General features: G+C 41.8%; 2 protein-coding genes across 3 annotated transcripts in view; one reads left to right on the forward strand and one right to left on the reverse strand.

Annotated features, from left to right (window-relative positions):
* The window catches only part of gria4b (glutamate receptor, ionotropic, AMPA 4b), a 100,765-nt gene extending 92,676 nt beyond the window's left edge, over positions 1-8,089 (forward strand). Inside the window, exons 15-16 of one of the 2 annotated variants that reach the window (XM_063894687.1) lie at positions 4,247-4,384; positions 6,441-8,089. In XM_063894687.1, the coding sequence (XP_063750757.1) occupies positions 4,247-4,384; positions 6,441-6,605 (303 nt within the window). In that variant the 3' untranslated portion in view covers positions 6,606-8,089. Of the gene's footprint in view, positions 1-1,087; positions 1,343-4,246; positions 4,385-6,440 lie in introns of those variants that run through there. The other variant, XM_063894688.1, reaches the window with a different exon arrangement.
* A 1,378-nt stretch (positions 8,090-9,467) lies between these two features.
* On the reverse strand, positions 9,468-22,561 carry LOC134871785 (14-3-3 protein epsilon). Its single transcript, XM_063894689.1, has 6 exons — positions 22,303-22,561; positions 16,299-16,498; positions 14,885-14,991; positions 13,607-13,813; positions 12,873-13,009; positions 9,468-10,428 (listed from the first exon to the last, which is right to left on the reverse strand). The coding sequence occupies exons 1-6, from the start codon at positions 22,364-22,366 to the stop codon at positions 10,376-10,378; spliced, it is 768 nt and encodes a 255-aa protein (XP_063750759.1). The 5' UTR covers positions 22,367-22,561; the 3' UTR covers positions 9,468-10,375.
* Positions 22,562-22,611: the final 50 nt, after the last annotated feature.

Here is a 22,611-nt window from a genome sequence, read left to right on the forward strand (position 1 = left end):
ATGTGTTTTTGTTGGTAACAGGAGCATCTGCCGGGTCGCCCCCCCCCCCCCCATTACTTTTTAATGTCTGGAAAAAGTTTAAAGCTGAGAGGAGAGCGAGTACTGTCGAAGCAGAAATATTTGCGATACGATACATTATGAGAAAAACAATGCAACACGACACGATACGATACGACAGGATACGATACGACAGGATACGATACGACAGGATACGATACAACAGGATACGATACGATACGACAGGATACGATACGACAGGATACGATACGATACGATACGATACGATACGACAGGATACGATACGATATGATATGTTGCGATAAGATACATCACAGTAATTTGTTACTATACGATAATACTTAATTGTTGGATCATGTTGGAAATGTATCTTGCATCACAGCAGCTCTATTTGCAACATCAACAAGTACATATATTAAGAAGAGAAACAGACACATGATATAACATTACAACCACTGAAGAGGATATGTTCAAGATCCTTTAACGGACATTTGATCTGGGATTAAACGCTGTGTTTAACTCAAGGATTGACTTCATTCCAACTTTAAAATGAAATGGTGGGACCCTGTATCTCAGGTTTCATGGAAACAATTCCTATCCAGGGTCAAAAACCATGTTAGTAAATGTTAAGTTGACCCACAGTTTTTGAGCAGCTCTCACTTTAAGCAATGCACCTGTAGACCATTCAAAACCTCCTGTTTGGACGTACGTTTGAGCATAAAGTACATTTACCCGCGCCAATACTTTTGCGTTGACAGTACTAGCCTCTGGTTTTTGTAAGCAAAAGGTCCCGGCAGTATGTGCCCGTTACAGAAAAGCGATGCAGCCGGGGGCCCCATATATATATGTCTGTTAGCTCGGCCCCCCTCCCCCTTTAAAATCTCCCAGATAAACCCCCATTAAAGAGCAAAGAGACATGTAGCGTGAGTGGGGCCCCTCCCGGCTTCGTCACTTTGAGAGTACTGAGCTGCTCTTGTTGGGCTTCTTCTGACTGAATAACATAAAATAACATGTCCTATGATGTTATTTATGTTATTTCCCCACCCTTTCCCCACCCCGTGATTTGAAGAACGCCTGTAAACCTTGCCGTATTGAAACTGAGTGAAGCAGGAGTCTTAGACAAACTGAAAAACAAATGGTGGTACGATAAAGGGGAGTGTGGACCCAAGGACTCGGGAAGTAAGGTCAGCCTCCCCTTCCTCACTCTGTCTCCATGCACACTCTTTGTAACGCTGGCAGGGCAGCAGCTCAGCTGACACACACTCATCATACTGAAGGACATGCAGGGAGAGACTGTAGCATGACAGACACACGGCACGGTGCAGCAGGGAGTTGTAGAGGAAGGATCTCATTGGTGTCTCTGAAGACGCTCCCTGCATGCACCGTGTATCTATCAGCTGTAGTCGCACCGGCTGTGGCAAAGCACATCTACTCAAGTACTGTACTCAAATACAAGTTTCAAGCAAAGTATTTCCATTTAATGCTACTTTATACTTCTACTCCACTGCATTTAAAAGGGAAGTAACGTATATTTTAATCCACTATATTTATTTAAAGCTTTTTAGATGCATCCCAAACGTACAGTGAGTTACAGTAATATGTGGGATACCAAAAGAGTACATCAAATATCAGATTACTGTCACATTTCTAAAATAAATCGGATTTAAAAGTTACAATACATTTTAAAATAGAGGTGAATATATTATATGTAGATTTAGCGCCTACCTTTTCTTTCTGGGTCTCATTTAGACTACTTGCATTTGATTGAGGTTCTCCAAAAGCGACAGAAGGTCGTTAAACATTACTTTTGTATTGAAGTATCTAGACAAGGGTACTGATTACATTTAGTTACAGGGAACTACAGAAGAAGAAAGAGGTCCCACAGAGGGGTACATTCGGTGCCTTGCTCAGGGACTCCTCGGGAGCACCTGGTCTTTCAGGGACCTGGCCTGGAACCAGGGGCGGAGCTGGGGGGGTGGCTTCTGGGGCTCACGCTCCGAATGTTTTCTCAAAAGCCCCAAATCTTTTTTTAGGTTTTTAAATGAAGGGTAACGTCAGCTTTGTGTCATTTCCCCTCTGTCTCTCTGACTGGACCGGCAAATCAATGGAGCAGAAGTTCTATTGCTGGGGAAGTATCGCTATCTAACATGGTTGGGTTTTTTGGTTGTGTATTGATAATTGTAGAAGTTTACAGTTAGCAAAACATTTATTTCAGAATGGGCACGGCGGGGGGGGGGGGGCATGGCGGGGGGCTACTAGGGGCGCTTCTGCACAAAGAGGTTGAATGCAGATCTTTATACTTTGGGTTTTTATACCTCTCTCTTACCCAGAGTGGTTTTCTACGTGTTTTAATGCAGTTTAACGCCCTCGAACCTCCTAGGTTAGCTTTGGGCTCAGCCCCGAGTGTTTCTAGTGTCTGGCTCCGCCCCTGCTTGGGACCTTCGAGTGCCCAAGTCCCTACGCCCCCACCACCGCCCAAATACGGTGGCCGACGAACATCTTAAAACGATCAAAGACATTTCCAGATGTGATGTTTTTGGACAGTAAAATAATAAAAATCAATGAAATAAAAATGAAATGCTAATAAAGAAACACACCGTAGGTCAGTAGTCCTTCTCACAGATTACATTTTGAAGTAACCCTCCAAACCTTGGTGATAACCTTGACTTATCTTAGTATTAAACCAGTGGAATAACTGTTAGAGGTACAAAGACGGGAAATTACCTAAACAGTTAGATAAGAAAGTCCTGGAGGATTAGCACTTTGTAAAGTACCAGACATAACCAAAGGAGACCCTTGTTCTGCAGACTGTGTACTTTTGATCCTTGTTGTACATTTTCTAGGACAATGTAGGACTTTTACTTGCAGTGGAGTATTTAGACTTTAGTGTGTTGGTACTTTATCTTCAGTAAAGTCTCTCCCGGCTCTGAGGAGAACACAAGATGTCGATGCACTGGAGCATGGAGATAAAACAAAGCTGCATGTCCTCTTATCAGATCCCTCAGTGTAGGACACACACACACACACACACACACACACACACACACACACACACACACACACACACACACACACCTGAAAATGAGACTTTAAGCATGAAGGCAGTTTTTGTGTGGAGGTAATAAGTGGAAAGCCCCTCAGTGATGTATGGGAGGAGATAACAGGGGTCAGAGCTGCATACATTTGAATAAAAAGGGTGAGGAGGTGGAAGGGAAGACGTGCTGCTGAAACCTGCAGCCTAATTAAAGAGCTAGATCATCCAAATGACAAAAGCAGATTAACCTCAAGAATATTTAGCCATGCAGGTTCTTTCTAATGCATTTTATATAGAAACAGCCTCTTTTTGGGGACAGTGTTCACCATCCAAAAGATTGGATAACATACAATTGCTTAATCCCATATTGGGAAATAGGTTTGTCACAGCCGCAGAAATTTAAAGGCATTACACACAAGTTAGAAACAGTAAATGATGCATATGAACAGCAGAACAGATTTATATCAGCAGAGTGTCTAAACGATACACCAACAAATACTGGATCAATTCGAGACAAACCTACTCCAAAAACAGACAATATAGACATATAAAAATCAACGATTTAATATATATATATATTAGGGAGTATCTCTTCATAAAAAGGGGTTTAAGGCCCTTTTTTCACTACGATTGTGAGAGAAACATGATCAAATCTTAGAGGCGAACAATCCATTTTCTGTGGGAGAGTTTGAACCCGACTTTAAGTCAATGTGTTGTTATTATTACAGATCTACAGTTTGAGTAGGATACAAACAAAGTCTTCAGGGCCATTTTAAAGGGAAATCTGATCCATTATTTAGCAGACAGCTGTGCAACAGAGAGTGTGTGTGTGTGTGTGTGTGTGTGTGTGTGTGTGTGTGTGTGTGTGTGTGTGTGTGTGTGTTGTCACAGCTACAGTGTAGTTATACAGTACGATGAAACTCCACCTAAAATGCAACATATAAATATATATAAGAAATAAAACAAAAGCAGTTCAAAAATAAGTAGAGGTAGAACTCAAACAGAGCAGAAGCGAAGAGTAAAGACGTGAGACAGAACCAGATGAGCTCAAGATGCTAAATATGGAACAGTGAAATGCACCAGATGAACATGTGTGTGCATGATGAGAAGTTTTCCACACACTCCTGTATACATGTTAAGTGACAGTGCTAATGCTACCGCTAACTTCTGTCTCTCTTGTCCCCCGGGCTCCAGGACAAGTCGTCCCAGGCCCTCAGTCTGAGCAACGTGGCGGGGGTCTTCTACATCCTGGTGGGGGGCCTGGGCCTCGCCATGCTGGTGGCCCTCATCGAGTTCTGCTACAAGTCGCGCAACGAGGCCAAGAGAATGAAGGTGGAGCCCCAATCCCAGCCCCAAAACCCCCTCCATAACCCCCCCGACCCGAGCCCCGAGCACAGCCAGAGTCCCCGACCCAGCGTCCAGAACTTAGCCCAGTTTAGCCAGGGTTGTAACGACGGGGAAGCTGATAAAATGTAGACGGGTGAACGTAAAAGTCTGCCTATAAGCCCCTTTCTCCCCCCCCCCCACCCTCCCCCCTCAGTATCTCCCTGCACAGAGTCTGTAAGTGAAACCTCTCCTCGTGCTTCCTGTGACTGTGGTGAATCCGTGGCTAAAAATCGCTTCCCACCTCCTTGTCTTACCTGCTCGTGTGGTCATGTGGCGTCCTGGTCCGAGCTTTTTTTTCTCCCTCAATGTGACAGGAAGCGCTGAGTCATCCTCAGACATGACGGTGACGCTTGACGCTGGTTCTCATTTATCAGGCGAGCGTGACACATCTCCGGGCCAAACAAATCAGAAAGTTTCCCTCACCCTGACCTCTGAGCGGGGATCATTATCATGGCAGTTACGTACAGTAGTCAGAACAGGCTGAAAATGCACGACTAAGGATCAAAATCTTACATTTAAGAGTTCATTAGGATAAGGTGAGTTTAATTGGCACAGGATCAATCATTCCTTCTGTTTTACAGGTGCACCTATAGTGTATTGATGGGTAGGAAAGGCATGTTAAATGAGGACCAATGTCTTACTTGTTCACACACCTGTGGAGACATTTCATCAGACTGCAGCACATCCGTCCCTGTGTGAACATCTGGAGCTCCAGTACTTTGTTTTAAAGACAGAGTACTTTCTACAATGTAGTATTACTGATGTAAAAGATCTTGGTACTTCCTACACCTGATTATAGACTATAAAGGAGAGCGAGGAACCCTGGAGCTCGGCTATCGACGCGGAGCTGCTTTTGTCTCCGGATATATTTCCCCCAGGTCTTCGTGCATTAGACTCTCAGATGCCTCCCCGCTCTCCGGTGTGGTTTTGTGTCCCCCATCAGCACTTCAGATCAAACTGTTCATTAGCTCGATGTTGCTGAGTCAGCTTCCCCTGTCCCCCTGCCTGCACCATCACTCACTGTGTGCTGATGGACCTGTAGTCTCTGGGGCTGGCTTCATACTGTCCTGAATGGCTATCAAACGTGTGTCTCATGTTTATATAAGTGGTGTTTTAACAGATCGTGCTGAAGCAGACTGGAGTTTTAGTTCCTAAGATTCTTAGAGACAGAAGTCCTTTAAGGTGTTGGAGACGGGAAGAATCTGATAATAAACTCCAGCAGTTAAAAGATCAGGGAGAGGTAAACAAGACAACAGATTACACACATTATCTGACCAGCTTTTTGGAAGGAAATCAGGGATTCATTTACCGATTTGAACTCTATTCGGGTCAGAAGCGCAGCGACCAGCCATGTGCTACCCAGTTATCACTCCGTTAGCTTTTAGCAGGCGGGGGTTGAAAGGTCAGATAAGATCTGTTATCTGTTAAACTAAGGTCTGTTTTGTCTCTTGTAGTTTTCCCAGATCAAAACAACTCCTCTGACGAGTTCAATATTATAACAACAGATCATTATATCTTATAGAAAATAGCTAACAATACAAGAAAACATCTACAAACTGATTATCGGGGGCTCAAAAACTCATAGTCGTTACAGGATGTTCAATACTTGATGACAATGAGGATATTTAATGTATAAAATATAGAAAAATAAAACATATTTTTTGAGTAAATAAACTTATCCTAGGCAATGTGCCGCCTCTTCCCAGTCCTGTTCAGCCGCTGAAACGTTAAAGATTTCTAAGTGAACTGACGGTCAGAGCTTCAGATAACCACAGGTAACATCATGAGAAACACTGGAGCTGTTGGAGAGGTAGGGTCCCACAAAAAGATCTCCCGTTTGTAAGCAACGATTAGGCCTTGATTTCAGTCCAAACACGGACAATGCAGAATAGATGATCCAGAACCTTACAGGGAATGATAGAACTCCAGTCTGCTTTCCCTCCCGGTGTCTTGTTGCCTCGGCTCCGTTCACCGACACATGTCTTTGTGTCTGTTTCCTCAGCTGACCTTTACAGAAGCCATGAGGAACAAGGCCCGTCTGTCCATCACGGGAAGCGTCGGGGAGAACGGACGGGTTCTGACGCCCGACTGTCCGAAGGCCGTCCACACCGGACCTCCGATCCGCCAGAGCTCCGGCCTCGCCCTGGTCTCCTCCGAGCTCCCGTGAAAACCAAAAACCTCTCAAGTGCCTTAAATCCTGAAACCAGAAAAACAATAATCACACCGCCAACGAAAACTACCAGAACCTTCACCACCACGCAACCGGACACGGGTCACCTCCAGAGAGCGGGACGGATCCGGAAGTTAGACGGAAAGACGACCAGTTGAGGATTTTCTCTGAAATCTACGAGGCAGAAGAATCTAGATCTTTTTTTTTTTTGGGAGACGTTTGAATCAAAGGGAATCCAATGGAGCCCGGTGACGAAGGACAGACGGGGAGGAATAATATCATGAAATATGATAAAGACCAGAAAACTGTAAACTTGAAAAACGTCTTTTTTTGGATTGCTGTGAATCGGGAAAAAAAAAACAACAAAAAAAAACTGAACTTTAAATCGAGATTGTTTCCAAACCTGAATTTGCTCCACGGACTCGAGCAGCACTAGATATCAACACTGGGGGAGTGGAGGCCCGGTGCCGAGAAGAGGAAACACATTTGTACTCATAGAAACACAAATCTATTGATATTGAATATATGAGCAAACATAGGAGAAACTGTGAAAATAAGTAAATATGTATATTCCGTGGAAACTGAAATACTTTAGCTGTACATACGGACGACTGTGTAACATGCTTGCTTTTTAAACACATGTACATAGCAGTAGTGGGCAGACGGACAGCTGTTCTTTTGTAAATCATCTTTAAATAAGATTCTATTCATCGCAATAATGAAACCTATGACGGAGGAGAGACGGAGTTGAAGTGTTGTGTTGAAGACTTATTGTATTATTCAATCTCTTAATGTGAAAGGGGTATCAACTGCCCGAATACTCTGATACCCAGATTCATTAATATATTCCACGATGAATGTTAAAGTAGCTCCACCCCCAACCCTTAAACCAGAACCCCCCTCACTGTGTAGACCCAGAGAGACGATATGAGTATTTATAAATCACCTTTCTGCTGTCAGAATATAACTATTTTTCTCATTCTTTGATCTATTTTTTGTACCGAGGAATTAAACTGTCTGTCTCCTGGTTTTAAGTGTCCAATACTACCTGGGTATAGATCTTTATAGATGTGTGGGGCGACAACCATGAAGGGAAACTGAGAAAAGGCCATTTGTTTCTCAGTTTGTGATTTGAAGTGTGTATTTCCAGTCCATGCTGTTGATCACGATAGAGCCCTTCCTTTATTCAACACTGTGGATCCTGGGAGGCTGGACACACCGTAGCAGACATGTATTTGCTCCAGTCTTTCCAACTGAAGTGTCCTCATCTCTTTTTATTTTTGGGACAATCTGCAATAGGATACGAGAAGCCACATCAGCAGCCGAAGATGGCGTCGTTTCTAAATGTGTTTTCGTTTGATTCCCGCGAGGTGTGTTCCCGTGCTGCGGCAGGACGGGGGAACCAGCTGAGAGACTTCAGGTCATGCCTTTGTTTGTCCTGCCACCCGTCTAGTTAGAGCTGAAGTGTAATATGGCGTCTTCTTTTGGGTTTTAATTGTACATCTTTATTTTGATCTTTTTTAAGTAAAAAAAACAAATTTCAAACTGCGTTGTAGAGCGTCGTCATTTGATGGAGGTAAAGGGAAGCCTTCTCCTAGATTCAGATGTTATGAGACGTTGCTGTTTATGAGCTCTGTATTTGTACATTCACAAGGAACTTCTCTTCTGACATATTCTCCCACGACGTTTTACTCTAGGACTGTTTTCGGCTTGCTCTACCTTTTTCCCACACACAGACTTTTCATTTCTTTCATCGTACCACACCATCACGTTTTGTGGACATCTTCTTGAAACATCGACCTTTTCTTTTCCTTACAATTGTTTTTGCCCGACTTTCTCAAAATACTATCCTACGACTTTCAAACATTTTATGAAACTCAGTGTGGTTTCTCTACAGAAATTGAATAGAGTCCTTCTATACTATGACCGTTTCATTAATTCTAATATGACTTTTCCAGTTGTAGGGCTTCTACACCATCACTTTTGACTTCATGACTTTTATGGACACGTTTTTTCGAAACACTGAATTTTTCTAAATAACACACGCTGACTTTTCTCGAAATCCTTTGACCTTTTCTATTTCTTTAGACATACTATGACTTCTGCAATGATTCTTTTTATGGCATTCTTTACTTCACACTTTTCTAAAGCATTGCTAACTCAGATCAAATGTCAGGAACAACTTAAACTGTCTTTTATGACACAAAACAAATATCTCCAGCGGTCAAATAGCTATGGCACATCTTCATTTAATTACCAGTACCACCAAGTTGTACCAAAGTATTGTGCTTGAGTAAATGTACCTCAGTTACTTTGCCCCCTGCAGAACCCCTGCATTACAGCAGGAATCCTTCTGCTGCTGCTAGCCATCACTGCCATCTAGAGGATTAAACCCCAAACCACACAGAGGACAAACCCTCCTCCAATATCATTTTACACTTTGACTTGAACACTTTTCTAAATGCTCTGGATTAATTCCCATCTCCATAACAGACACCAGGGTGTGGTGCCTCAGGGTTCCCAGTCTAATATTTAACTAAGGGATGTTCCACAAGGTGGCCCCTTCGGACCACTTCCTTTTCTTAAACGACTAACCTCCAATACGTTCCGATAGTCAGGTTCACTTCCAACACTTCCAACTCTGACAGCCTATGTTACAAATCCAGGACATCTTTTGACTTCCTATAACAACAACTGTAAATACCATGACTTTCTTCTTCTACATGTCCGAGTATGGTACAGAACCACTGCGTTACATCTCGACCACAAGCAGTGACCCGTCTGCTGCTGCTAGCAAACACTGCCACCTAGTGGAGGAAACCCAGCCCCCACCCAGAAGACAAAACCTCAACGCAGTAGCATTTTTAAATGTTGAAGTTTAATGTTATTTCCATGCTGTGTTTCAGTAAGAATACAGATGGTACTTGTGGCTCCGGTGAGAATATCCAGTAGTACAAATCAGATTCACGTTACACATACCGAACAGAAGGAAGAGAGGAGATGAGGAGGAGAGACGAAGAGTCGGGGGGAAAGATACAGCAGGCCTCTTATTTCCCAAACTTATTTTAGTTTTTTATATATAATAGGGTGCCAATGCAAAACTGCATTTACATTACAATCAAGAGTGTTGAGCATCCCCCTCCCACACACACACGTTCCTGCTAAAAGCCCTGACCTAACTATCTGCCATTAGCAAAAGCCTCGCAGCGAAACACTTGGTCCGACAGCGGACGAGAACAGAGGTCAGAGGAGGGTTTCTTTTTAATCAGAAAAGGGGGACATGTTGCTGTTTGTTATTAAAAAAGAGGAAATATTGATGTGTCAAAGGAGCAGGTAAGTAAAGAGGGCACTTAGTTCTTCCTAAAAGCTTTAACACATCCCTTTAAATGTTTTCCACCACCAGCAGCGCCTTATTTCCAAACTGAAAAGGACAGTATATTGTTCATAAACACACAAATACAGAAAGAAAAGAAAAGCGTAACCGTAAAGTCTTTAAATAAACTCTCGTGTGATACAGCGAGCGTACTTGGCAACGGATGATAACGGCAAAGAAAAGCCAAAAGAAAAACAGTAAAAGAGGACTTAAAGGGTACAGGCTTGCAAATAGGAGTCGTCAAAGATAAGGTAAAACTCCCGGGAAGAAGTGGAAATAAAGGAGGACGGGGTGGGGAGGGAGGACATGACATGCATATGAGGAGAAAGGGTGAGACAGATGGAGGAAGAGGAGGAGGAGGAGGAAGAGGAGGCTTGTTCCTTGTTGTTCCGTCTCACTGAGTCTCCTCCTCTTGGTTTTGCGTTGCTTCTGTGCTCGCCTCTTCACCTGAGACACAAACATCCAACGTGTTATTGATGTTTGTATTCATCGGGGGGGAAGTATACAGATCACTGAGTAAAAGTACCAATCCATTAGTGTTACAAGTCCTACAGTCAAAGTACAGAACACACTCAGTAGTTATGCAGAACGTGTCCTCCTCATGTGAGGTTTTGTTATGTACATGACATTCTTTGGATATTGTTTCTCTTGTTTTATTATTCCTTTATTTGTTGGTCGTTGTTTAATGAGTCAAAATGCTGACAGGGTTATTCAGACATTACCATAATATTCCACTTCCTTAATCCGTGGACATGCATTTCTTTTTAAGCCACGTCATGCAGCTCCTTTATTTACAAGTAAAGAAACATACGACAGGTCAGCTCTGAGTTTGCAGCTCTAAAATGAGTCTGAAACAAACATCCCAACTTCAGAAGTGTTTCACAGTGTTAGCGCAGACTGTGGGCATGCAGTGAGCAGTTAGCTCGTGCTCTGCTGTGTTTGGGGGGTTGAAAAGTGAACCTGTAGTTTCTAATAAAGGTTTCCATAGAGACAGCACAGCCATCCGTGTGATGGAGTTAGGAGGCACGGAGAACAAAAGAACCCGTGGTGATTAAAATAGAAAGAGACTCGTTAGCGCCGCGGCTAACGGAGACGTGAGAAACAGCCTGACACGCTGTCACTGCACTTCAGCCGTTAGATCTCACACACTGCTCAGCACAGTCTGCTCTCACACACACCCTCAGTGAGAGTGTCGTGCACATCATGGTGGAGGGTTTCCGCAAGTACTGTCCGTCTCAATGCAAGGCTGGAGCAGTTGGTCTCTCCTGGGACATGTCTCCATGCTGTAATGTTCAAACAGCTCTTTATTTTTACTCAGACTGTGCTGCAGCACCTCTTTCACCCTCTGTCTGAAACCAGAGCCCAGTCTGCTGTGATTGGTTAACTGGCCGGCTCTGTTGTGATTAGTCAACCCCTTAGAGATGTCCCGCCCCTTAGCCTATCACGTACAATGTGTTGGAGCGCTAGCCAATAGGAGCGTGGGTGTTTTATTTGAGGAGGTATTTTTGAAACCAGGACTTCCTCTCTTCGTGTGAAAGAAAACGTTACAGGATTTGGACTGTTTCTGACTGGCAGACACCCCGAGGACACCAGCACACACTCGAGTCTCATTCATGCAGAGAAAGGTGGAGGAGAGGTTAAAATAGAACACATTTCATATTAATTGCGGCTCCGTTTTCCATCAGAGCTGTGCTAACAAGGCAGCACTGTGTGAGGTGAGGAGGTCAGTGAGGAGTGAGGAAGGTGAGAGAGGACAGAGAGGGGAGACAGGAGAGCCAGACAGACAGGAGGAATGACTTACAAAATACACTTCTATAATGAAGAGTGAGGGAGAGAGCAGTCCTTAAGAATCTACAGAGAACCAGAGAGAGGAGTTAGAGAAACAGGATGAGGGGAAATGTTAGAGGAAAAGTTAGATGGTTTTGAGAGGATTTAAGGTTATCAAAGACAAAGCATCCAGAAACTGCAACCACATCAGCTTTAAAAATACCCCAAATATCTGTCAAAACGCAAGCAATGATGGGGATTTTAACAGAACAAAATGTATGGTTTATTAACACTAATAAGACATCATGTCAGGTGATCTGTTTGGCTCATGGCAGATGTTTCAGCTCTGATTGTTTTTATGTAAGCCGCTGTGATTGATTCTGAGTTTGGGGTAAAATAAGACGTTCTTCTGCCTGCTCCTTTCTATCAAGCAGCTTAAAGAGTTCAGGTTTTGTGAATCGTTTTATAATCATTTGCCGTGAGTGAAACGAATACTGAAGGAAAGGTATATAGATTTGATCTCAATATAGTGAAGTGAGACGTCTTAGTTCTGAATATCTTAAGTTTGTTTTACTGATTTTAAAAGTCAGCGTCACAGTTATTATAACCACCCTGCTCAAGCTGAGAGCCTCTAAGTAATTGTGCAAATATTCTGTCCAATAAATCCTACATATCACCAGAGTTCGAGCCCTTTCACTCCAGCAGGATGCTTTAGATTAAATCTATAATATGATTAAACATGAAGTCTCTCTGCTGTCATGTTATTATGCGCTGTGGCTTTAAGGAGACAGGATATGACATGTACGCCCATATAAGGCAGTGACAATGAGACAGCTGATGACAGAAGCAGTAAAGTAACTCTTATTGTTATTTTTGAATGGAAGGAGTTTATGTTGCTTCAGTATCTTTTCATATGCAGCCCGACTGGTTTGCATTATAAATATAAGTGATGCAATGTAACCACCATCTCCAGGTATGTTACGGAACCAATTTGGTGACCCACAACCCCGAGAAAGGACAGCATCTTTGTATTTTACAATGGATTCAAAAGTATGGCCCAGCCCGACGAGTAGCTGCTGCATATCCTATAACAGATTAGATATCAGGAGTGTTTTCCCTCTCACCATCTCCCTGCACGTCTGAGGTCCATAGTGTCAAGTTGTCACGTAGCAACTGCATGATAAGTGTTGAGTCCTTGTAGCTCTCCTCGCTCAGCGTGTCCAGCTCTGCGATGGCATTGTCGAACGCTTCCTTCGCCAACCTGAGAGGGAAGAGGACGCGAGGTGAGGGGAAAAGACTGATTCTGTGCAGGAGGGATGAACACAGGTTCTAATGAGGGCCAGAGCTGCAGCAGGAAGGAGAAGGCGTTGAAATGTGGATTTATTTTAGCAAACTGAGTAAAAATAGTTGTTGAAAAGTAGTTTTTCTGATACACCGAGTCTGCATTCATGTGTGATATTATGGTCTGCTGGCACTGGGAGAGCTTCTCTCTGTATCAGAGTTTTATATCAGAGTTAAATTATAATCAGAATACTCTATTAAGTTGCTCCATTTTAGAAAGAGAAAATAAAACACTTATTAAAATAATATTTGACTAAAAACTATTACAAAGTAAGAATTTGCAATAAAAGGATAAAATACAGAGAAGTTAAAGTGAAAAGTAAGAATGGGATTTTATAGGACTTCATTCTTTAAAATAAAGCTGCTAGCAGGTGTTCATGATAGTGAAAGTAAAACAGAAACAATAAAGGCAAAAAAAAAGGTCACATTTTTCAAACCAACAATAAGAAATGATTGGACAAACAGAGAGTCTTCAATAGATGTGCTTACAGTCCAAACAGACGACATGAACACCTACTTGCAGGCGCGGTCCGGCGAGTTGAGGATTTCATAATAGAAAACTGAGAAGTTGAGGGCCAGTCCGAGGCGGATGGGGTGCGTTGGAGGGAGTTCCATCATGGCGATGTCGCTAGCAGCTTTGTACGCAACCAAACTGTTCTCCGCCGCCTCCTTCCTGTCGTTACCGGTGGCAAACTCTGCCAGGTACCTGTGGTAATCTCCCTTCCTGAGCACAGAGAGAGGGCGAGAGAGATAGAGAGAGAGAAAGATAGGCATCAACTAACCGGCAGAACATGTAGCGTCTCTACTTTAAAGAGTCCTCTCCTGCTGATGTTCAGGTGTATATCAGTATGTAGAGTCTCTACTTTAAAGAGTCCTCTCCTGCTGATGTTCAGGTGTATATCAGTATGTAGTGTCTCTACTTTAAAGAGTCCTCTCCTGCTGATGCTCAGGTGTATATCAGTATGTAGTGTCTCTACTTTAAAGAGTCCTCTCCTGCTGATGTTCAGGTGTATATCAGTATGTAGTGTCTCTACTTTAAAGAGTCCTCTCCTGCTGATGTTCAGGTGTATATCAGTATGTAGAGTCTCTACTTTAAAGAGTCCTCTCCTGCTGATGTTCAGGTGTATATCAGTATGTAGAGTCTCTACTTTAAAAAGTCCTCTCCTGCTAATGTTCAGGTGTATATCAGTATGTAGTGTCTCTACTTTAAAGAGTCCTCTCCTGCTGATGTTCAGGTGTATATCAGTATGTAGCGTCTCTACTTTAAAGAGTCCTCTCCTGCTAATGTTCAGGTGTATATCAGTATGTAGAGTCTCTACTTTAAAAAGTCCTCTCCTGCTAATGTTCAGGTGTATATCAGTATGTAGAGTTTCTACTTTAAAGAGTCCTCTCCTGCTGATGTTCAGGTGTATATCAGTATGTAGAGTCTCTACTTTAAAGAGTCCTCTCCTGCTAATGTTCAGGTGTATATCAGTATGTAGAGTCTCTACTTTAAAGAGTCCTAATTATTCCCAGATAAAGACCGTGTACACACACTGCTCACTTCACTTTCACACTCAGCAGTATATCATGCAGGCGGGGGTTGAATGGGGCTCACAGGCATTTGCTCCTGTAGCAGGTTTTACGGCAGCACATAAAAGCTCTGCCCTCAGTGAAACAAGAGATAATGAATGGTAAGGACGGTGTGAGATGTTCAGCAGTAGAGCTCCCCTGGAAACATGTTCTACTGTACATCTCTGGATCACCTGGCAGTATAAACGTATCTGCACAATGACATGTGTGTTTACATACGTACATTTTGTAGTAGAAAACCTTAGATTCTCCCGAGACTGCAGCTAAGATGAGGTGCTTGTCCAGTACATCCAGGATGTCGTTACAGATTGATTTCAGCTCTTTCTCCACCTGCAAAAACACACTGAGGTCAATGTTCTGCCTGGTTACACAAAGGGAGCTGTAATCTGTAGGGAGCTGTGAGCTCTTGTTTGTGTATGGATCTTGTGTTTTATATAAAGCAGTGATTTGAACATTTCTTTGGAGGCTTTAAGTACGCCTGATGTTCTCATCCTGCACTTTTGTTATTGTTTAGATTTATAAAGCTGGGAAAAAGCCTCCTTTCATTTTCAGGTTCATTTCTACAGAAGAGATTAGGGTCAAATATGATATGTTTTTTTGAGATCCGATTTCGGACATTAAAGTTATCATTTCTAAGAAATGAAAATCTAAAATGTTTCTTTAGAGCATTCTGAGATTAAACTTTGATCTCAGAACTTTAAGCTCCAGCAGGACCTTTAACTCCGATGTTTAACAATATACACTGCAGGGGCCTGTGAATAAATAGGGTTAGGGTTGAAACCAATGCAATGTTTTGCATATATATTACTTCTACCAGGTTTTGTCTTAACCAGGTATCAGGGTCTCTGCTCCCTGTCACTGGGGGCGTGCACGCTCAAACCAAAATACAGATTCTCCCCGTAAAACGTTAAAGTGATGCCAGAAAACAATCTCTCTGTGGTCAGAAAGGGTTTAATGAGTCCAGAAATATGGAGATGGGGTCAGATGTCTGGTCAGACTGCAGAGACAGCTTTGTCTTTATGGAGAATAAATAGGGGATGGATGTCCGGTGGGTCTGCGGGGGACGAGTGGCAGGCAGCAGGCTGACACTGACTGAGATTTCTGATCCTTTCTTTTACTCTCCTTTTTTCTGGAGAGGAAGTAAAGGAACCAGAGATCTGGATCTATTTGTTGTTGGAGGAGCAATATCTGACTCAGCAGCTTTAAGACGTGAAGGAACTATAAAAACACACTAACTTTCAGCATTGGGAGTGTTGGTGAAACCCGTTATTGTGCACAAAGTACAATCTCATCCCCTCTTTATGAAAATATAGGAAGGTTTTTCTGCTGCTTTACACAGAGGCTGCCTCCAGAGACCGGGAGTTGCTCTGCAGCAGAAAAAGTAAATCACGGTTGATTCATGGTCACTGCCCCCCTCATTATTTCACTGAGACGGGCTGGGAAACTCCCTCTGGATGGAACTTCGGGATTTTAGCCTTTGTGGACTATTTACATGCACTAAAACACTACAGGAGAGGGTAACCCCCAGAAGAGCACAATACAGCCTCTTTGAGACAACTTATACAAACAGTAACATCAGAGTCTGCTAATAAACTGAGACAGAAACCAGTTTGAGTTCATAACGAACAGTTTCTGACCGTTTTCCTGTATTCCTTGATCATCTTTAGTCTGTCCTCTCCGCCTTTGTTTTCCTCTTTCTGCTCCAGGCTGCTGATTATCCTCCATGAAGCTCTCCTGGCTCCGATCACGTTCTTGTAGGCGACCGACAGCAGGTTCCTCTCCTCCACCGTCAGCTCCACGTCCATGCTCGCCACGTTTTTCATCGACTCCACCATTTCTGCGACACGGGAACAGATTTGAAATATCAGTCAAAAATAATCACAACTCATTTATTTATCTGGTCTTATTCCAAATCGTGCAGCCCTATTGCAGTATGTAGTTTCCTCTGGCAGATCCTGTTAAATGTTTTGACCTCGATCATTTATCATCAGGCAGCAGCAGGGGAGGGGGGCGCGGTCTCAGGCTCTGCTCATAAATCCTCTAAGCCCGCTGACAGGTGACACCATTCTCGACCGCTGACCTGATCTACCTTTATACACCACCACCCCCCCACCGCCACTAAACATAGAGCAGATACTTGGCAGGGCTTGGGTTGCATTGTTCCTTCATTTAAAAAGAAGGGACACTAAAGTTCCTGACCCCTGAAGCATTGTGGGGCATTTTTCATGAGTGGGTCAGTCATAGTGTCTTGAAGCTGCTGAGTCATATATTGCATCTCAAACAACAAATAAATCCAGAGCTCTGGTTCCTTTACTTCCTCTCCAGAAAAAAGAGAGTAAAAGAAAGGATCAGAAATCTCAGTCTCAGTGTCAGCCTGCTGCCTGCCACTCGTCCCCCGCAGACCCACCGGACATCCATCCCCTATTTATTCTCCATAAAGACAAAGCTGTCTCTGCAGTCTGACCAGACATCTGACCCCGTCTCCATATTTCTGGACTCAGTAAACCCTTTCTGACCAACAGAGAGATTGTTTCCTGGCATCACTTTAACATTTACAGGAAAAATCTGTATTTTGGTTTGAGGGGTCACGCCCCCAGTGACAGGGAGCGTGACCCCGATACCTGGTTAAGACAAATCCTTGTAGAAGTAATATATATGCAAACATTGGGTTGGTTTCATCTGTGAACCTATAGATACCCATGAAGGTAAGCCAGCATTGTTGTCAGAAAAAAGAGTAACAGAATTAAACTCCTTTCGTTTGACTTTTTGGGATGAATCCATAGTTTTCCAAGCTACAGATAGCTGACTGTCACCTCAAACTCCAAGATAAACGGAGTTCCTTTCAAAGAATAAGGACTATCTATTAATAGCCGTTATTCACTTAAATGTATATTTTCTGTCAAAGCTCTAGAGCTAAATATGAAAACATGTCTGCGGGAATATATTTGAACAGACTGCCTCCTCTCTACTTCCTGCTTCTGTTCATAAAGCGTTTAAAGCACGGAGCTCGGAGAGGTTTTTTGTCATCAGGGTTTTATTAATGCAGAGTCTGGGACACCGCCCAACCTTTAACTCTTGTAACGCAGACCGTAACCACCTATGGACACTTATTATGGGATACAGGGAACAGAGCCAGGACAATGAAGCAGAAGGCTGAGCTTCATCAAATGTGGTGCTTCTGCTGCTTTAAGATCTCAAGGTGATTCAGTACGATGGGGTGTGTGTGCATGAGCAAAATTAATGTCGAAAATGCCCTGAAGGAGCTGCTAATTACACAACAAACTGTTTCCCTGGGGATTAACAAAAAACCGAAGGGGGGTATTTAAGCAAAATACAAGGAGCTGTGGAAGGAAATTAAGCATGCAAACATAAATAAATACATGTCAAATAACCAGAAGTTGGGGAAATATTAAAGAAAGGCCAATATTTATTTCAACAATTATTTATTAATGTATTTATTCTTTAATTATTTCACATTTATTTATTAATAATTTAGATGTATTTATTTATATATATATGTATTTGAATATTTCCACATATATTAATTTTTCTTTAGTATTTAATTGTTTCTGTATTAATTTAATTTATTTTATTATTCACTGACATCTCTGCATTAATTTCTGTATTTATTTAGTATTTTATTTAACTTTTTCCACATTTATTTATTCATTTAATCATGCATTTATTTATTCTAATATACTTTTCCTTTCTGCATAAAAATGCAACTACACATTCCTATGAATGTTTCATTTTATAATAAACAGCATTATGCACGTTAAACTAATGATCTGTAAGAAATGCAATAATCATTTTCCTATAAAAAAACAATCTGTTGCATGCTGCAGCGAGTCACACCTCCCCTGCTGCACATGCTGAAGCTGAGAGGAGTTTAGCGCTAGCTTCCAGACGGGGTGTTATCTGTTGAAGCCAATAGCAGGGTGCTACGCAGCGCGCTCAGAAACCTGATACAGCTTCAGAGCCAGGAGGAGCACGATGCTGCTTTGATCACTTTACCCTCCACAGGCCTGCACTCAAAAACACTCACTGACCTCCGTGCTTTTTAAAAATCACTTCTCAACATTACATCTCCACCGATCTAATGCACCGATCCCTGGAGCACTCCCTGAAACAAACCGGGCTTTAATATTTCGCTTTGGACTCGTATTTCTGGGGGTGGAAGAATGTTTTGTCTGATCTTTCATAGGACATTTTACCTCTGGCTTCTTATGTATCAATATATAAACAGTATTTTATTTAATCTTATCTGTTATTCAATATTTTACGTTTAACATTTATATTAAATGTGCATTATTTTTCTTTTATTGGTTTTTATATATATTTGTATTTGATAGTATTATATGTATATTTTCATGCTAAAATGGAGTAAAAAACCCACTTTCTGCCCTAAATGTATTCTGATTGTAATTATTTGTAATTAAGCAAGTAAAACTAAGGAAGTAGTGATTATATCTACTTTAGAAAAATATTTTAGCCATAAAATTCACAAACAGAGCAACAATCACGACACCTAATTTCCCCAGGTTAATGAAGTATTCTGCTTCTCACGTGATATTTGTTATTAAAGCCAAAAGCTAAGATTGTTAATTGAGTTATTTTAAAGATGACATTAGTCTGATGCGTGCACAACCGGTGGCGGGGGGGGGGGGGGGGGGCCTGTAATGTGAGTATTAGCGAGACTCGCCTTCATTTGAAGACGTGGAAGCTGCACAGTCATTGCTGATTGAACAGTATCTATTAGCCTTTAGCTTTTTCTCTTTATCAGGCCGACTGTCACAAGTCAAACTCCGCTGAGATTAGACATTTTTGCACAGCTGGAATCAAGGTTTCTTGGTCCAAATTGAAAATGCACATGCCTACAGATTATTAAGTTATTTTTCCAGCTATTTGAGGGGTTCAAATGTCTACTGAAAGCATAAAAGAATGAATAAATTGTGCTAAAATAAACTAGCTTGTGTTTTATGTATTTTTAGATACAGGGTGTGCCTGCTACTGATCAGCGTCTCTCTCTTCACTTCAGCTGACGTTGCTCCTATAAAAATCCTCAAACAGTTGATGGTTTCTTGCTATTATCACACCTGCAGTGTTTTCATGTTGGTAGATATCGTAGGCTAGGTGTGTACACTTTGATGTGTCATAAACTGATGCAACACAACGTGAGGTCTTTGTCTTGCGGGGTCATGTCAGTCCATAAAGGATGTGGTGCAGTGCATTCACGCCCTAAAAACGCAACTTATCTACTCTGATGATTATCAAAACATCCTACAGCATGCATATATCACTACATCAGGTTAAAACGAGATTCAAAAACACAACACAGCAGCTATTACCATGCATACATACTCTATCTGTTATTAAATATTGATTATTTTAAAAGGTGCAGCCTCTATATAAAAGGCAGGGTAAATATCTGGAACTGTCGAGAGCTACAGAGACAATGAGAGCAAGAAAAAGGTTGAAGGGGAAACCTGTGTGTGCCATGTACTGCATCTGCATCTGCAACACAGTGCATATAGGTGTTGTACCTAGAGGGTTATATGTTAGCATAAATAAACGTCATCACGCGCAACATTAGCCACCTTTAGCTTAGCAGTGGAGACGTGAAGTCATGTGACCGTGCTGTAGTTCCTTTATAGCCCAACATTAGCCACCTTTAGCTTAGCAGTGGAGACGTGAAGTCATGTGACCGTGCTGTAGTTCCTTTATAGCCCAACATTAGCCTCCTTTAGCTTAGCGGTGGTGACGTGAAGTCATGTGACCGTGCTGTAGTTCCTTTATAGCCCAACATTAGCCTCCTTTAGCTTAGCGGTGGTGACGTGAAGTCATGTGACCGTGCTGTAGTTCCTTCATAGCCTAACATTAGCCGCCTTTAGCTTAGCGGTGGAGACGTGAAGTCATGTGACGTGCTGTACTTCCTTTATAGCCTAACGTAAGATTTTTACTTCAGACATCAGGAAGTGGTGTTACTATGTGGAGATTTTCCTGCTGAACAAAATGTGTAAGTATGATAAACCACAATTACACTGGGATTATTTTCTGCAATTATCTAAAATCCAGTGAAAGAAGTCCGATTGCTCTTTGCTAACTTCCTGTTCGGCCTACAAAAATACAGCATCACTGCACCACATATCCCGTGAACTAAGACAAACTAGTCCAACTAGGCAATAACAAATCAAAATCTTATAGTAGCTGGCTTTGTGGAATGGACAAAAATCCAAATTGTCTGGAGAAAACCACAGCATAATCTTGGATTCTTTCAAAGTCTTGAGTAACGGACTCTGGTTTTCCATTTATTTAAACAGTCAATCAATGCACCACAGTATTGAGACAAAGAAAAGTAGCATGCTTAACCATATATATTAAGACTTCTCTGTGTTCAGGATATATGCATTGACTGAATAAACCAACTATACTCCAAATTGTCTAATAAATACCTCATTAAAGTCGACTCCCATTTTTGGTAAAGAAAAGTTGACCTTATGGCCGAAATTGTTGTTCAACTAACAATCAATGCAATGCTTTACTACTACTGTACACTAGTAGTGCCACACACACACCAATTTATTAACCCACACAGTAACACAACATTGTCAGCCTATCTCCCATACAAAGCCACCGTCACATTTTATGTTTTAACTTTAAACGCATTACTAATGTGCAATATTACTTTATTTTAAAAAGACTATTATTATAGCTGGCTGCCTTGACAATTGCAATACTCTTACAAGAATCCTTGAGTACAACATACATATACATATATATATATATACATATATATATATTATATTAAATGATTGCATTATAATGATCTCTTTACCACTTGGATGTTGCACTTTAAATGTTATATAATATTGGATGGCTTTACCTATAATAGTATATACTAATTTATTGTTTGTTTTAACTTGTGTATTATAAGCTAAATCTGTAAAATAAATGTAGTGGAGTAATAAGCACAGGAGTACAGGTCTAAAGAAGGACGACATGAACATACTTTACATGTATAGACTTCTGCACCTGTGTACCCCTGATGTCAATGCTGCTGAGTATATAATGTTTGATGTTCGTGTACATAAAAATTAACAATAAATTAAAAAACACGGTAAAAAATATAAATAAAACAGAGAGAATTCAAGAAGAAAACAAATAATAAAATAATACAAATAAAATCATTAGAAATAAATGATATTCAAAAAGAAAAACATTGAGAAAAAAGACACTAAATAAACTATAAACATTTGTATTATTATAGAAATAATGATTTTTTTTTTAAAGAAACACTAAAAAATAAATACATTTCTGAATGCAGTTGAATGGTGTGACGCGTGTCGGTAAAGAAAGGCTAGCTAGCCAGTTAGCACCTGAGCTAGTTAGCACCTGAGCTAACACTAGCCAACTGCCTCTGGAAATGAACGACTAGCTTTAGCTCACCCGCTAACACCAGCTAACCCCGGGCCATGCGACAAAAGCACACGGAGCAACATGGCACTTCCCTTTGTGAGACGACACCAATCAATTATAACCTTTTTATGATTCATTCTGCTGGAGAAACCTCCGCCATTTTGTGCCTGTGAAGTGTTTTAGCTTCGTCTCCAAATGATTATTCTTTATTATTCTCAGACTCACCGTCATATCTCTCCGCTTGCTCGGCGAGTTTCGCCTGGTACACGAGGTTCTCTCTGTCCGCCATGGTGGTGCTTGGGGACGGGGGGGAGACCCGGAGGAGAAGGGTTATTCTGGGCAGAAAGAGAGAGACTGGAGGCGGATCAGCAGCAGCAGCTCCTGAACTAAAGACCCACCGGTGGATCTGCCGTAAAGATGGCGACGCTCCTTCATCCGGGTACCCACGCAACGGTCGTCTTTTCTTTTCTTTTTTTTCCAGTAGCAAATATAATTTTTGTTAGTCTGCGTACAAAAATCACGACTTTGGAAATG

Source organism: Eleginops maclovinus, chromosome 11 (assembly GCF_036324505.1).
Source record: "Eleginops maclovinus isolate JMC-PN-2008 ecotype Puerto Natales chromosome 11, JC_Emac_rtc_rv5, whole genome shotgun sequence".
Taxonomy (NCBI): domain Eukaryota; kingdom Metazoa; phylum Chordata; class Actinopteri; order Perciformes; family Eleginopidae; genus Eleginops; species Eleginops maclovinus.

Bases quoted from the DNA above. Each gene is read 5' to 3' on its own strand.
- LOC134871785 (XM_063894689.1), bottom strand. From the start codon at position 22,366: ATGGCGGACAGAGAGAACCTCGTGTACCAGGCGAAACTCGCCGAGCAA. The intron at 13,814-14,884 runs GTACGTATGTAA...CTCTGTGCTCAG, and splicing joins AAGGTTTTCTACTACAAAAT to GAAGGGAGATTACCACAGGT. The intron at 13,010-13,606 runs GTAGGTGTTCAT...CTTCCCTCTCAG, and splicing joins TCGCCGGACCGCGCCTGCAA to GTTGGCGAAGGAAGCGTTCG.